This window comes from Sebastes umbrosus, chromosome 3 (assembly GCF_015220745.1).
Source record: "Sebastes umbrosus isolate fSebUmb1 chromosome 3, fSebUmb1.pri, whole genome shotgun sequence".
In the NCBI taxonomy this organism is placed as follows: Eukaryota; Metazoa; Chordata; class Actinopteri; order Perciformes; family Sebastidae; genus Sebastes; species Sebastes umbrosus.
In genome coordinates this window covers 34,224,100-34,239,039 of record NC_051271.1, presented here as the reverse complement: position 1 = coordinate 34,239,039, position 14,940 = coordinate 34,224,100, and the positions used below count along the sequence as shown (strand labels likewise).

General features: G+C 40.3%; 1 protein-coding gene across 1 annotated transcript; it reads left to right on the top strand.

Moving 5' to 3' along the window:
* Positions 1-3,570: 3,570 nt before the first annotated feature.
* Positions 3,571-11,222, top strand: LOC119484577 (zinc finger protein 239-like). Its single transcript, XM_037763473.1, has 3 exons — positions 3,571-3,694; positions 5,813-5,899; positions 8,756-11,222. The coding sequence occupies exons 2-3, from the start codon at positions 5,882-5,884 to the stop codon at positions 9,872-9,874; spliced, it is 1,137 nt and encodes a 378-aa protein (XP_037619401.1). The 5' UTR covers positions 3,571-3,694; positions 5,813-5,881; the 3' UTR covers positions 9,875-11,222.
* The last annotated feature ends 3,718 nt before the right edge of the window (positions 11,223-14,940 follow it).

Genomic DNA, 14,940 nt, shown 5'->3' with positions numbered 1-14,940 from the left:
ATCTCAATCTCCATTTTACCCTCACTTGTGAATAAGACCCTGAGATCATTTAACTTCTTTGCTTGGGGTAGTAACCAACCCTATCCACCATTTTCTGGCAGAGAACCATAGCCACAGACTTGGAGAAACTGATTCTCATCCTGACCACTTCACATTCAGCTGCAAACCGCCCTGCTGAAGGTCACGGTCAGATGAAGCCAACAGAACCACATCATCTGCAAAAAGCAGAGATGCAATACTGAGGTCTCCAAACCAGACACTCTGCTCTACCCCGCGCCTTGAGATACTGTCCTTGAATATCACAAACAGAATTGGTGACAAGGGACAACCCTGGCGGAGTCCAACAGTCACCAAAAATGTGTCAGTGGACGTTGGTGATGTGGAGTGGTTGGTTGGCAACACTGGGCTGTGACTGGGCAGGAGATGGCAGAGGGAAGTCACGGATCAGGAAGCGAGTTAGGCAAGATGGAATTAGGTGGCGGGAGTTATGGAAAATGGGATATTGCTCGGAAAAAGAAATGTAAAAAGAATCTAAATAATAAATCGGATGATAGTGACAATGTTGACAGAGTAGCTGTAACAGAGATGAGGAGAGATTACAAGGTAATCGTTAAACTTGCGCAAGACAGGGCTTCTTTTGGTGAATGGAATCCAATACAGCTTACTAGATCAATATGTAAGGAAATCGGAGAGATAAAGAGTGCTAGAGTGTTGAGAAATGGATCACTGCTGATTATAGTATGTGGACAACAAGGGAGAGCAATCAGATGGACAAAATAAATGGCAGGAAAGTGCAATGTTCCCTAGCTGGTGACAAAAAACTAGTCAGGGGAGTCGTCACAGGGATCCCAGTAAATGTACCGACTGACGATGTTGAAGCAAACGTAACTAATGCCAAAGTAAGTGAGGTCAAACGTATGAAAGCAAACAGAAATGGGATTAAATGTGACAGTCTCTCAATTCTGATCACTTCTGTGGAGGAAAAACTCCTGGAAAAGATCTACATTGGATATACGTGTTATGATGTCAGGCTGTATATTCCCCCATCTCTCAGATGTTTCAAATGTCAGAGATTTGGACATGTAGCGGCTGTGTGTAAAGGAAACCAAAGGTGTGGAAGGTGTGTTGGAGACCATGAGTATGGCAAATGTGCAAAAGGAGCAAAGCTGAAATGCTACAATTGCTGAACATAGCTCAGCATACGGTGGATGTGAGGTCAGTAAAAGAGCGGCAGAGGTGCAGCGAGTCAAGGTTTCTCAGGGAATCAGCTATTCAGAGGCAGCAAAGAAGGTTTCAGGAGGCATAAAGGTGACAAGGCAAAATAACACTGTGAACAAAGATGTTGGAAAATGTGAAGGATGTGATAAGTTGAAGGGGGAAACTCTGCTAGTGAGAAAGAATGTTTTTTTGCTCTTTATGGTGGAGATAATCAACTGTTCGGCAAAGTTGAAAAGCCGCAATGAAAGGATCAAAATAATTGTCAGATCAGCTGTGAAGTACCTTGAAGTGAATGGGTTACTATGGGAAACAGTTAGAGACATTCTTAATAAAGATACACAATCCTCTCAAACATGGGCTGGATCCTCTTAATGGTGTTAATTCTACTTCAGTGGAATGCAAGAAGCGTAATTTCAAACGGCCAAGAGTTTAAGAAGTATATTGATAATTTACGAGAGAAACCTAATGTAATCTGTATACAAGAGACATAGTTGAAACCACAGTTGGATTTTGTTGTAAAGGGATATTCTGTTGTTAGAAGAGATAGGAAATCTGGCAAAGTTGGAGGAGTTACAAGATAATGCATAAACACTGATCATGAATCAATTGGCCAAACAAACACTCAGAATTAAGAATACCGATTCCCCTAGACTTTAATTGATCAGGCAGAACACTGAAAACCAGTTCCCATCCACATAATAATATAAAATAAAATGCCTCCTTAATAATAATAATGAACAAATGCGTCTTCAATAAAAACAATTAAGGAAACTGAAATATTGTTTTTATTTTTCCTTTTACCCTCCTTTAAAGTTTCCCCCCAAAAAATACACTAAAAGAAATGGGTATAAAGGTTTTCATTGAAAATCAACAAATGAATAGAATAACAAAATACAGCCTGCAGGCGTTAGACTCTCATGAGGCAAGCCAGATTCGTGCACAAATAGCACCTAAACGTCCTAGTGCAGGTAACCTAATTGATGGAAAGTTTATTTTTTTACCCCAACTAGGATAGTCAACACTCTCAATAAGCAAAACACAAAGAGCACAGAATCTCAAAAGGGCCTAAAACAGACCAGAGTTTCTGGTTTGGCTGATAACACATGTTGCATTTAGTGAAGGAGAGAGCAGAATGACACTGGGTGTGCAGTTTCCCTCCTCTTTTAAGCCCTACAGAAAGGGCGTCGTCACACCCTGATTGGCCAAGAGGGGAATACACCAAGCTGCTCTCAATTATCATTTAAGAGCCAGTCCCCACACCCTGCGCAACAGGTGAACTGAATAACCCTCATATCACTCAGCAATTCAACCAAAAAAACACCAGGGAAAAGGTAAACAACAGCAAGCACCAGAGAATGGGCGGCTGCCACAAGGTCTTAACCACACATTATATAGAATAGGCAAGCACCCAACTGGAAAATGCACACACTGTAACCAACCAAAAACTGTTGAACATGTACTGATACACTGCAGGAATTACATTATCCAGAGGAATCACCTTTTACAGTCACTAAGGAAGGCAAAACATCAGGACTTTTCATTGTCAGGTCTCTTGGGGAATACAGCAGCTAACATATACTATGAAATTATTCAGTTTTTAAGAGAAACCGATTTAGTTAAACGAATCTAGAGTTTTCCTCATTATTTTTTTTTGTTTCTGCACAATCTCTTGTTCCACACTCCAGTCAAGTTGGTGACGGTAATGCATCTCTAAGCTGGTTTGCCATCCGCCAATAAACACCAAAGAAGAAGAAGAAGCAGCAGAAGCAGCAGCAGCAGTAGAAGAAGAAGAAGAAGAAGAAGAAGTGACCCTCCTTCCATAGGGGTGGAAGGAAATGAGGGAGCCCAAGGGAAGAGATGGTCATTACCCGTCTGAAAATAGGACATACAGGATTAAACCAAACAATCCATAGAATAGTTAAGCACCCATCTGGACTATGCCCACACTGTAATAAACCGGAAACTGTCAAGCATGTTCTTATAGAGTGCAACAAATATGACAAAGAAAGAAGGGAATTGCTATCAGGAATAGATGTTGGAAATATTACATTGGGGAATCTGCTAGGAAAGACATCTAAGAAAGTCCACAATCTTCTAATTAATTACTTAAGGGTAACAGGAATAATGTAGAGAATTTAATTATTATTAGTATTATTATTATTGTTAGTATTATTAATAATTATTATTTTATATTTTATTATTATTATTATTATTATTATTATTATTATTATTATTATTATTGTTGTTGTTATTATTATTATTTATTTATTTTATTTGTTTTTCCGGGCCAATCCACTGCTCCCCCTCCAGTAGTCCAGTAGGTGGCGGTAATGCACCTATAAGCTGGTTTGCCAACCGCCAATAAACACCACAGAAGATGCAGCAGCAGCAGAAGAAGAAGCAGCAGCAGCAGCGAGCCAGCCTCTTCTCAACAGGCCTTCTTGTGTTAGCAGAAGAGACACTGGGAGAGCAGCAGGTTTGTGTGTCTCACTCTGTTGTTCTTGGTCTGTCTGGGTTGTGAGTGGTTACTGACGGTTAGTCTGGGTAGTCTAATGTAGCGGCTTTCTCCCGGCTCCTCGCTGCTAGCCTGTGTTAGCTTGTGTTAGCTTGTCTGTGTTGTGCTAGGCCGCTGCTGGTGGTTGTAGTTTGTTGCTTCATGTCGGGTTCAGCTTGTGAGCGTTGTGTTATCTTAAACTGTTGTTGACATGACGGACAGAGGTGAACGTGGTGTCTCGTGCTGAAGAGTAACGTGACGTTACGTTAGTGCAGTGAAACGGGGCTGAAGCTCTGTTAACGTTACCAGATGAGACACACAGAAGTCACATCTCCATTTACTGAATCAAAGGTTGTGTGTTGTATTGATCTTAGTTTATTTCTGTCGTGTTGAATACTGGGGACAAAGGTTCAGACTAGGGCCTAACGTTACTGTAGTCACTGAGATGTCCTGGTCTACACATCATGTTATACAGGCTGAAGAACACATCTTTGTTTGGATACATCACACCATCATCATTTTAACCCCTTACCCTGCCACCCTCTTCTTTGATAGGGTGGGGGACAGGAGGTACAGGGGGTCTTTAGGGGGAGATAGCAGGTCAACAGTAGATGTCACTTAGAAGTGGTGTACATCATCTGAAAGCTGGGAACCTGAAGATTAATCTGAGATGCAGCTCAGCACTGTGTGTCAAGTTGCTCTGGTCATTAATAAGAAATAAAAAGTAACTATTGAATGACTCCATTAGTTAAAATAAATAGTGAAAGTGTTTAAGGGTTTAGAACATTATTATCACAGTATATGATGGTCATCCCCATGATCTATTATGTCTCATAAGTTGTTGCAGCAATTTCTTGGTTGATACCATTTGTTACACAGATTTGGTGCTACATTTTTTTGCTACTGTAGAATTGATAAAAATGGTCAATAATCCCTCCACAATACCATATTCAGACACCAAGACCTGGAGAAACACCAACTTACACAGCCTCATGAAACTTTACAGCCACAAACTAGAGACGGAGAGCATTCAGAGGATGGATGGCTTTCCTAGCTAGACTGACAATAAGGGGGTTTCTGAGCAGTTTACACAACGGAAGTGCTCACCATCTATTTATCTCCAAATGTTTTTGATTCCAAATCACAGCATTGCTTTTTCTATGGTGTTCCTCAAGGTCTTGGTGTCTTAATGTGGTATTTTAGAGGGATAATTGATCATTTTTATCAATTCTCCAAATGTAAAAAATGGTTAAATTCTGCACTAAATATACATAATAGAGAATGGTCATCATATACTTCTATCATAATGATCTAAATCCTTATACACTTTCAACATTTATTTTAATTAATTTATCAACTAATTAATTCATTTGTGTTTTTTTGGGTCTATTAGGGGTCTAAGAGGGTTAAAGTTATTAAAATCAATCCAATGTATATGTTTGACAATTGAATAGCTCTGCGTTGCAGTAAGAAAAAATGACTGCATCCGAGCTGTTCCTTTATGTTTTTGTTTTATTATTTTTTTTAAACTAAAGTATAAAATAACAAACCCTCTGTAATCGTTTTTGCCTCGTCACTGTCTTGAGGGAATTTCTTGAGTGTCCCTTAAAAGTGTCCTCCAGTGTTGCAGTCTTTGCCTGAGTTACCCGAGTGAACTGTATTCCATTGAGGGCTTATTTTCTTCGTCGGTATATCCTTCGCATTGGATTACATTAATACATCACTCTTATTGGCTTTTTTTTTTATTTTGACTTGGCTGCATTGTTAACATCAAAATCAAAACAAACACGCAAATTATAAATAACAAACCAATAAAATTACTTTTTTAAATAAAAAAAAATGTTTTGAATAAATTATATACTTATAAACAAATCACTTCTAATGTTTTATTTATGTTAAAGGTCACTGTGAATTATTTTAATTAATAATAATTTAGAAAAACACAGATTCGGGACGGTCCACATTCATTTCGGGACGGTTCCAGGAGGATGGTGAAAAACATTAGTTGAGAGCCCTGCCTACTAGCCACAGTATTGCTGCTGTTTTATTGTGTTAGTGGATGTTGCTGCTCTGACCAATCTCTTTATTTGATGATTTCAGAGGTGAAACGGGTGCTGACGCGAAGAAAAGCATTTGGAGGACATTAACTTTCACCAATAAGCCGGTGAAATGAGTTCTTCAGAAGAGGTGAGATCAAATAGAAATTAACATTTTGCAGTATTTAGTCACAGATCACAGACACCACAGACTAAAACACACCTTGTTGGTTGTTCACACATTTGTTTACTTGTGCACATTCCTGCAATGCTGCTGGACCAACACGAGTGTCATTTCACCATTTTCATTCTCACCACCTTTAGTTGTTTCCATGTTATATTTATACTATGCCATTCTTTCAGTGTTGAGCAACTGTCAACAAAACTAAACATTTCCAACTGTTTCAGTGGTGTAGGACTCTTCACAAGCAAACGAATTGGGGTGGCCAAAACCCAATATTCTTTGATTTTTGTGTTACTGGAAAAAATTTAATAAATAATTCCTGACAATGACTGATATATTTGACTTTAGACATCTCTGACTACATACATGCTGAAAATCAAACATTCTTACTGTATTCATTTAGATATTTTTCAAAGTAAAAGTCCCTAGAAGTGTATGATTCAACTTTTTCCTATGGTCTAGTGTTAAAAAAAGTTAACAAAAATCGCAATATCAAATTGCAACATCAAGTCACAATACATGTAGAATTGCAATACATATTGAATCGGCACCCAAGTATCGTCATGGTATCGAATCGGGAGGTAGGTGAATCGTCCCAGCTCTAACATTGACACATCATGTTTTTTATAAACTTTCTTTTAAGACACATACAGCTTATGTTCCATAAGCCTAGGGTAGATCAAACCAGTTGCCAAGGTAAAATACTGAGTCCTTGACATGTAACACAGGCCGAGTTGGCCAGCTAGCATAGGAAAAAATAAAAACAATGTAAAAGGAATAGCTGAGCGTGAGCGCTCGGTTTTCAAGCTCATAAAGCGCTGTGAACAACTACTGGAATGTTCCATGAAGATGTGCTGAAAAGTTTCAAAAGTGTACCTATGTTCTTTTGGAAACTCAATGTTCAAGGCATAGAGCAGGCCAAAAAGGTAGGCAAATGCAGTGGGGAGGTCTGGTAGATCTGTGAGGACAATGGCCTCTTCCAACACAACAGCAATACTGTTGACTATCGGAAACGGGGTAAGTGCATCATCATCTACGAGAACAGTGAAGATACCCATCTTGACACCTACGGTCTGTCCATCATCTGGATCAGGGTCCTGTTGAAGCCAGAAATAGAACGAAATTCAGATCGAGTACTCGTGAACAGAAAACATGATAATAAATTAAACTGTGAAGAAAACATTGGTTTGATTACTCAGCAATCACATAATAAATATTGGGAAGAACGCAAGTGTCCTCCCTTTCAGCTAGCCCACTAATAGTTTGGTAGCGGGTCTAGTGTTTATCTTGACATTCTGGCTACATTTTAAAGCAAATTTCTCATCCAAGATTATAGGCATAGAAGACAATTAGCAGCATGTGCATGACATTTAATGTGCACTAATGAAAAGCACGATACTGTACTCACCAGAAAAGGTTCTCTGAACTGTCACGAACAAGTACGGGCAGACCTTCCAGACACGTTCTCCTTCGATGCATCGCCATGTTGGATATCTGGAAATCAGAGAAAAAGAAAGCAATAGGACTTTTGGTTAAAAGCAGTGATTAAAGGCCAATTTCAGCATGTTTGAAGTTAGGATCCATTTGTGACTTCTTTACCTTCTTGGCTAATACAACAACTTTGCCGAATGTGAGAAGTAAGAAACTTGCCACTTAAAAACCACGTTCTGTTTGAACTATATAGGGCAGGGGTATGGTATAAAAAAATATTCAACATTACTTTGTAATGATTTCTCAAGGTCATGGTGACCTTGCCCACCAAAACCAGGGTAAAATGCATTTCACTGTACACTGTACTTTTAAGTGCATATGACAAATAAAATTGAAACTTGTATGTTTTCTTGAGTTATGGCCAAAAATGTGCTTTGTGAGGTCACAGTAACGTTGACCTTTGACCTCCAAAATCAAATCCGTTCGAGTCCATTTTTTGAGTCTAAGTGGACTATTGTGCCAAATCTGAAGAAATTCTTTCAAGGCATTTCTAAAATATTATGTTCACAAGAGTGACCTGGACCTTTGGCCACCAAAATATAATCAGTTCATCATCGAGTCCAAGTGGTCATTTGTGCTAAAATAAAAAAATAAAAAATCCCTCAAGGCGTTCCCGAGATATCGCGTTCACAAGAATAGGACAGACATGCATAAAGATGGATGGTCAGGCGAACGGAGAAGCTGAAAATATAATACCTCTTGCCATGGCTATTGCCAGCACTAAGGCCTAAAAATCAGGCTACTTTTGTACTATATGGGGCATTTGAGCCATGCACTACGTGGTGCTGGAAAAAAAAATTAGTGCCCTTTATGGATTATGACTTTGTCACTCCTCTGCTGCTCTCTCTTGCTCTGCCCACTTCTGTCTGCTGCTATTCCATTTACTCAGCTTCGTGTAGTAAATACGGTCAGGCAACGAAATCAAACTAGAAAATGCATTTCCTGCTGAAAATGCGGAACTGAATTGTAAAACTGGCAGAGTTGAAAGCTGAACTGCTTGAGCTGAAATACATTGCTAGAAAAACAAGAAGCTAAACTGTAATACTGTCAAAGATGGAAGTTGAAATTAATTAACTCGTTAGACAGAAAGTAGTTTTTGGGTGGAATGAACCTTTAAAACTGTAAGTCATTAGACAGAAAGTAGTATTTGGGTGGAATGAAAAGCACTACAAATACCAAAGCACTCTTCATGTCATCTTTAAATGATCCAAATAAGGTATTTATCTGAAAATTTACAATATATTGTTCATTTGAAGTTCCATAGTACATATTATGGCTAGCAGTATTTTATCAAGTCCTCCACTCTGACCTTTACCTCTCTGTTTATTTCAGTTGAAACAGACAGACAAGGACAGCAGCAGACCTCATCAGTGTCAGAAGTGTGGGAAATCTTTCAGTCGGATTTGCAGTCTAAGAAGACATGAACTCACTCATACTGCAGAGAAATTGTACCACTGTGAACAATGTGGTAGCAGTTTTAGCCAACAAACTACATACAAGCTACACCTGCACACCCACGCTGAAGAAACACCCTACTGCTGTGACCAGTGTGGGAGGCATTTCAGCAACAAGAGTTCATACAAAAAACACCTGCGTGACCACGTTGGACCATACCAGTGTGATCAATGTGAAAAGACTTTCAGTTACTTAAGTATTTACAAGATACACATGCGTGTCCACACTAAAGAAAAGCCGTACTGCTGTGATCAGTGTCCGAAAAGTTTTAGTTTTTTAAGTTCATACAAGCGACACCAGCTTAGCCATAGTGGAGAGAAACCGTACCAGTGTGACTTTTGTGAAAAGAGTTTCACTCAGTCAGGGCATTTCAGTCTTCATCTCCGGAACCATACTGGAGAGAAACCATATGAGTGTGGCCAATGTGAAAAGAGTTTCAGTGACTTAAGTAGTTACAAGATACACCTGCGTGTCCACTCAGGAGAGAAACCATACTGCTGTAGCCAGTGTGGGAGGAGTTTCTCTCAGTTAGGTAATTACAAATCTCATCTGCGCATCCACACCGGAGAAAAACCCTTCCGCTGTGAACTATGTGATAAAAGCTTCTCTATTTCAAAAACGTACAAACAACACGTGCGTACCCACACTGGAGAAAAACCGTACCAGTGTAAAGAATGTGGGAAAGGTTTTGGTCGACTAAGTAACTACATGCGTCACCTTCGTATCCACACTGGAGAGCAACCGTACAGCTGTGACCAATGCGGGAAATCTTTCAATAGTTCGTATAGTTACAGCCGACATTTGCGTGTCCACACTGGAGAGAAACCATACTGGTGTTCACACTGTAAGAGACTGTTCACTCGATCACAGTCCTTGAAGAAACACCGCTGTGTTGCAATAGATGAAGACAGTTTGATTGTGTGTAACAAAGAAGGAGAACTGAGCTGCTCATCAACAGAACCAACAAATGACAACCAACGACAACTAACAACATAAACTACAGTGTGTGTGTGTGTTCATGGTAATGAAGAAACATGTCACCCAGTGCAACAGTGGCTTTTTTAGGTGTTTGTAATAGTTTTTGGACAACAGTGGAGCTCTATGGCACAGAGAAAAATATATCAGGATGTGGATAAACATACAATAATTGTTAGTGGGATACGTTCATTGTTGGTTTTGGTCCTTTCATGGGATTTTTTGACATAGAGTAAAAATATAGAATATATCACCAGACTTATCCGTTAACCTCTTCTTTACTCTGACTGGTATTAACGGACCTGAAAAACAAATAAATAAACTTTATTTGTAAAAAGAAATGCAGCCCAAAGAGCTTTCAAATGAAACAGTGTGAGCTTTTTAAGAAATTTCCAAATTGATGACTTTATCAACGACATGGTGAATGACACTGTTACAAAGTGAGTTGAGTCATTTTATCTTGTTTGTTCTTTGTAAAAATCTGTTTTTTACCATTAATCATGTTAAAGTTTGCTAGCTAGCTAGCTCGCTATTGTCAATCTGACGGCTCATGTTAACATTTGTTAGCAAAATGAGAAATTAATATTAACTAAACTAAACGTGCGGTGGAGAGTTACTCGGAAAGCGGCTGCTAACTCTCCCAGTCGGGTGAACTGTGGACTCAGTTGTCTGTTGTAATCATACACTGCAGCTGGTGCACCGTTGCATGAAACGCACTAATCTTGTCGGTTAACGGTTAATAATCGGTTAACAAGGGTCGGTTATCGGTTAAAACAAACTTTCAGAATTAGCATATCTAATCTGCTGTCAACAGCTGCCATCCCAATTTATCAGTGTTCAGAAGTTTGCTTTAGTTGCTCACAGCATTGGAAAAAAAAAACGAATTATGTGTCAGACCTCACTGTGGGCTGAGGATAGTTTTCCTTGTAAGAACTGTTGACAGCAAGACCTGTGGATGATCCTGCAGTGTCTCTGTCCAACCCTCTGCATGTGTGATCTGTTAACCCTGTATGCTTTTTGATAGTAATCTGTATGAATGTAATGGTTTTAATAAGGATTGCAATTCAATTCACAACTGACATTTGAAACAAAGTGTGGAGGGTGGTTAGAGATTCACAGCTGGATTGATGTCCATCAGAGACTTGTGTCATTTCCAGTTTGTAAGTGGTCAATAACCTGAAAATCACATATGCTAACAATTAAAACAGAACACTATTAATGATTGTAATGTATATTGTGTATATTATATTATGAATATGTAGTATTGGTCTGTGATACCATGGAGGATCAAGTCACTAATAAATGGAATATATGAATACATGCTGAAATATATTAATTAATGAAGTCTGAAATAAAGGGTTGAAGTGAATGTGTAAATGACTGAATACATAAATAATACATCAACGGCATTTTAGATCAGTCTGATAGGACTGTGACAGAGGTTACTGACAGTAAAATGATAAAACATACACTTTGATCAAACATGGTCTGACTGCACCAAGATTTGTTTTTCATTGAAAAGCATGTTAGCTTGTGAGTTCAAGGCTTACCAACAATTAAGTACTTTATGGTTCATTCCACTATCAGAATTGTTATAGTTACTGGAGAAGCTCCGATAATGAAGATCTATTTCGACCTCACTCTGACCGTCACCACGGTCTTCACCTTGAATGAAGCAGTCCTTCTTCCTATCTGCGAGACCATAATATCAACAAAGTCATGTGTCTGACTTAAGAGGCTGACCCGTAGGCTATAAAACATCCGGAAACCATGCCTCTTCCTCTTTGCCTTTCTCGCCTCATCTGAGACCGGTAGGTATGCCGGGAAGCCAATAATCCGTCACTTTATTGTGCTGGCGCCTTGTGTCCCTGAGGATTGGTGTGGTTTTCCTGGGATTTCTGTATTTTGTCGTTTTTGTCGGCGGGGTGCTTTAGATTTATCACCGTTGCCATTGTGTTACCTGTAATTTAACTTTTTGTTTGTTGCAGGTAAGATGAGTGATATCACCTGCTGTTGATTAGTCCCATAGCCTGTTGGCGTTTGGGTGAGTAGCCTGTGGCAGTATTATTTTCCTCTTGGAATGTTATAGAGAGCAGTTACATAATTACTTCGTTCAGCTGTTTTGCAAGTTAAGTTTTCTTTTTTTCCACCTCATACCTGCGCGTACAGGAGTGGTGATGTAGATAAACTGAAATAAAGAGCAGGCGTCCTCACCACAGTAACCCAGGGTTGAAAGTCGGACCTGTGGCACTTTGTATTTAGTCAAGGATTTTCCTTGTTTTCCCCTTGTGTTTTAAAGGGCGTTTTCATTTTTGTGGGCATAAATTGCTGTTTTCCCTTAAACCTGTGTGCGCTGTAGGTGGGATTGGTTATTTGTTCACCGTTGCACGTCCGCGTACAGGAAAGGGGTGATTTTAGTTTGCATAAGCAGTATTTTGTTTATATCTTGGAGCCAGTGAGTGCATATATCCCCATTGACCACTGTTCGCAGCAGGAGGGGTTAATTTGAGTTACCTTTAGTGCAGTTGAGTTTCCACTGATGGCTGTCTGGTAATATCACGGCTCCCCAGATGTGTCGTTTCTATGGGGCAGCCATGGACGTGCGCGACGGTCACCGTGAGTGTCCCTCTTGTTTGGGTAAAGCTCATTTACTGGATGACGTGGATTGTCCAGTTTAATTTGGGCTGCAGGAGGCTAGCCAAGGCACAGTACCCCTCTGAGTCCCCAGATATAGTGACCGCTAATCCACACTGTCCTCGTAAGGAGTGCGATAAGACAGAGCGCTTGGTTTGTAGGACCTATAATGCAGCCGCCCATGCGGCGCGGCAGGAAATGCACTCGCCATCTTGCTAGCATCTCTCAGGAGGACCACTAGTGCGGATGATCAGGACACCAGAAACCTAATAGATGCGGCCCTGTCCACACACTCTCAGCTTAGTCGTGACATCGGTTCCGCTATGTCGTTAGCCATGATGGCCCGCAGGCAGATCTGGCTAGCTCAGACAACACTCCCCGAGAACATCAGGAAGGACCTTACCAACTCTACCTCTACCTTACCTCTTTAAAGAGACTGTTTGTAACTTCTTACACGTGTAAATCATTGTGGGTCGGTGTCCCATGCGTGCTCGCGTGTGGCTACACTGCTCAGACTCAGACTCCATCACAAACTACACGGAAGCACCAAAACCGCCAAGTTATATCTAGTGAAGCCCGTCTGTTAAACAGTGTTGGCCGCGGTCGGAGGACGCGGGGCAGACCGTAGCTTTGGTCTCCAGGGCCGGAGTCTCTGCTGTACTCTGCTCCTCTGCTACTCTGCCCTCCTGCTTGCCTTCACTCACACCGCGCTCGTTCTCGCTCGGTCTTTCACTCCAGCTTTACACATGCATGCGCGCACACTACACACTGCAGAAGAGTTAGTTTAGCTCTGAGAATATCTAGTGAATGTACAGTGGACGTTTGTGCAGAAATAAATGCTGCAGCTCCTGCAGATCAACAGAGGTTTCCCGTGTCTTGTGAAGTGACGGGGCTCCGCAGCGTGAAATGTTATCATATCCAACCAAAACTCCGGTGTCTCCCCAGTCCTGTTCCCTCCAACCGTGGTCGGGAGGCTGAGGCAGGAAAAGCCAACACTAGGATCAGCAGTGATTCATGGAGAGACCTTCGTCTGGTCAGCTAACATTACTGCCAAGCAGCTGAAATATAGAGTGATATTGTGGTTTTAGCTGACGTGTGTCGCCTCAATGTGTTGAGCGATGCTCGTTCATGTTACTACTGATCTGTCTGTTAAAGTTGGCTTTAACCAGCATGTCTCTGAGGTTTTTATTCTTTCTAAAATCTGAAATGACCCAAAATTGATTTAATTTGTTGTTAGTCATTGTTTGTTGGAAATTATTCTTAAACTGACTCTGCAAATGCAGTAAAGGGACCAGATCAGCTGGGTCTGTACCATTATTCCCCACAAGGGGTCGCTGCCCGACAGCCTCAAAAGGAGAAGGGACCACAGAGCCAGCGGCGAGAGATGCCAGCGTACTTCGTTTGATGGATCTGAGGAATCGCTGGGAATATCCCCTCTGTTTCAAACTGTGGAATAGAGTGGAAATGGAACTATGTATGTCTGCTTCACGTGATGAGAGTCTATGGAAGCAAATGATTTGCGACTTGACTATGCCTTTAAACGTATGCTTCGGATGGTAACTAGTCTTGTGAAGCAGCGCATGGGTAGGGTTAGGGTTATGTTTGGGTTAAAAAAAATAATATATTTTTCTTTTTCTTTTTCTTTCTTCTTGTATGGCTGTAATGTATTTTTGATTGTATCATTTTTTAACTATGTTCCTGATTAATGTTTGGGTTTCTAACTAATGAATGTGGGAGTAATATGTAATATGTCGTGTTGTTTAATTGTCTGTTTGCTTCCAAAATGTAATTATTTCTCTCCTGTAGGACTATCTGTCCGCCTTTATAAGCTGGTTTGATGATTATGTTCTTATTGTTGCGTAATGATTTAAGAATAGTATTTTGTTCTGGAGTAATGTTGTGTTTTCTGTGAGGGAATGGGCGCCAGTGGGAAAGTGCTTGTAAATTGTGATTAATCAATTGTGTTATTTCTGGGGAAATGTTGTTGGAGTGTGGTTCCCAAATGGACGGTCCAGTGAAGGGTACAGGCTCTCTCTGCTCCCTATCGCGGAAACAGACCCGGAGTTTAAAGGGGACATATTATGCATATGTTCAGGTTCATACTTGTATTTTGTGTTACTACTAGAACATGTTTACATGCTGTAATGTAAAAAAAACAAAAAACTTTATTTTCCTCATACTGTCTGCCTAAATATGCCTGTATTTATCGAAAACGCTCTGTTTTAGGGCATTTCAATGGAATTGCAACAGAATTACGTTGCTAGGCAACAGTTTGGGTCCATGTTTACTTCCTGTCAGCTGATGTCATTCACATACACTGCAACCAGGAAATAAACTGGGACACATTTAGAATGTTTGCGTTTAAAACCGTGTAATGATCTAAATATTGTATATTTGTGACATCACAAATGGACAGAAATCTTGACGGCTTGTTTCAAACGCACAATTTCTGA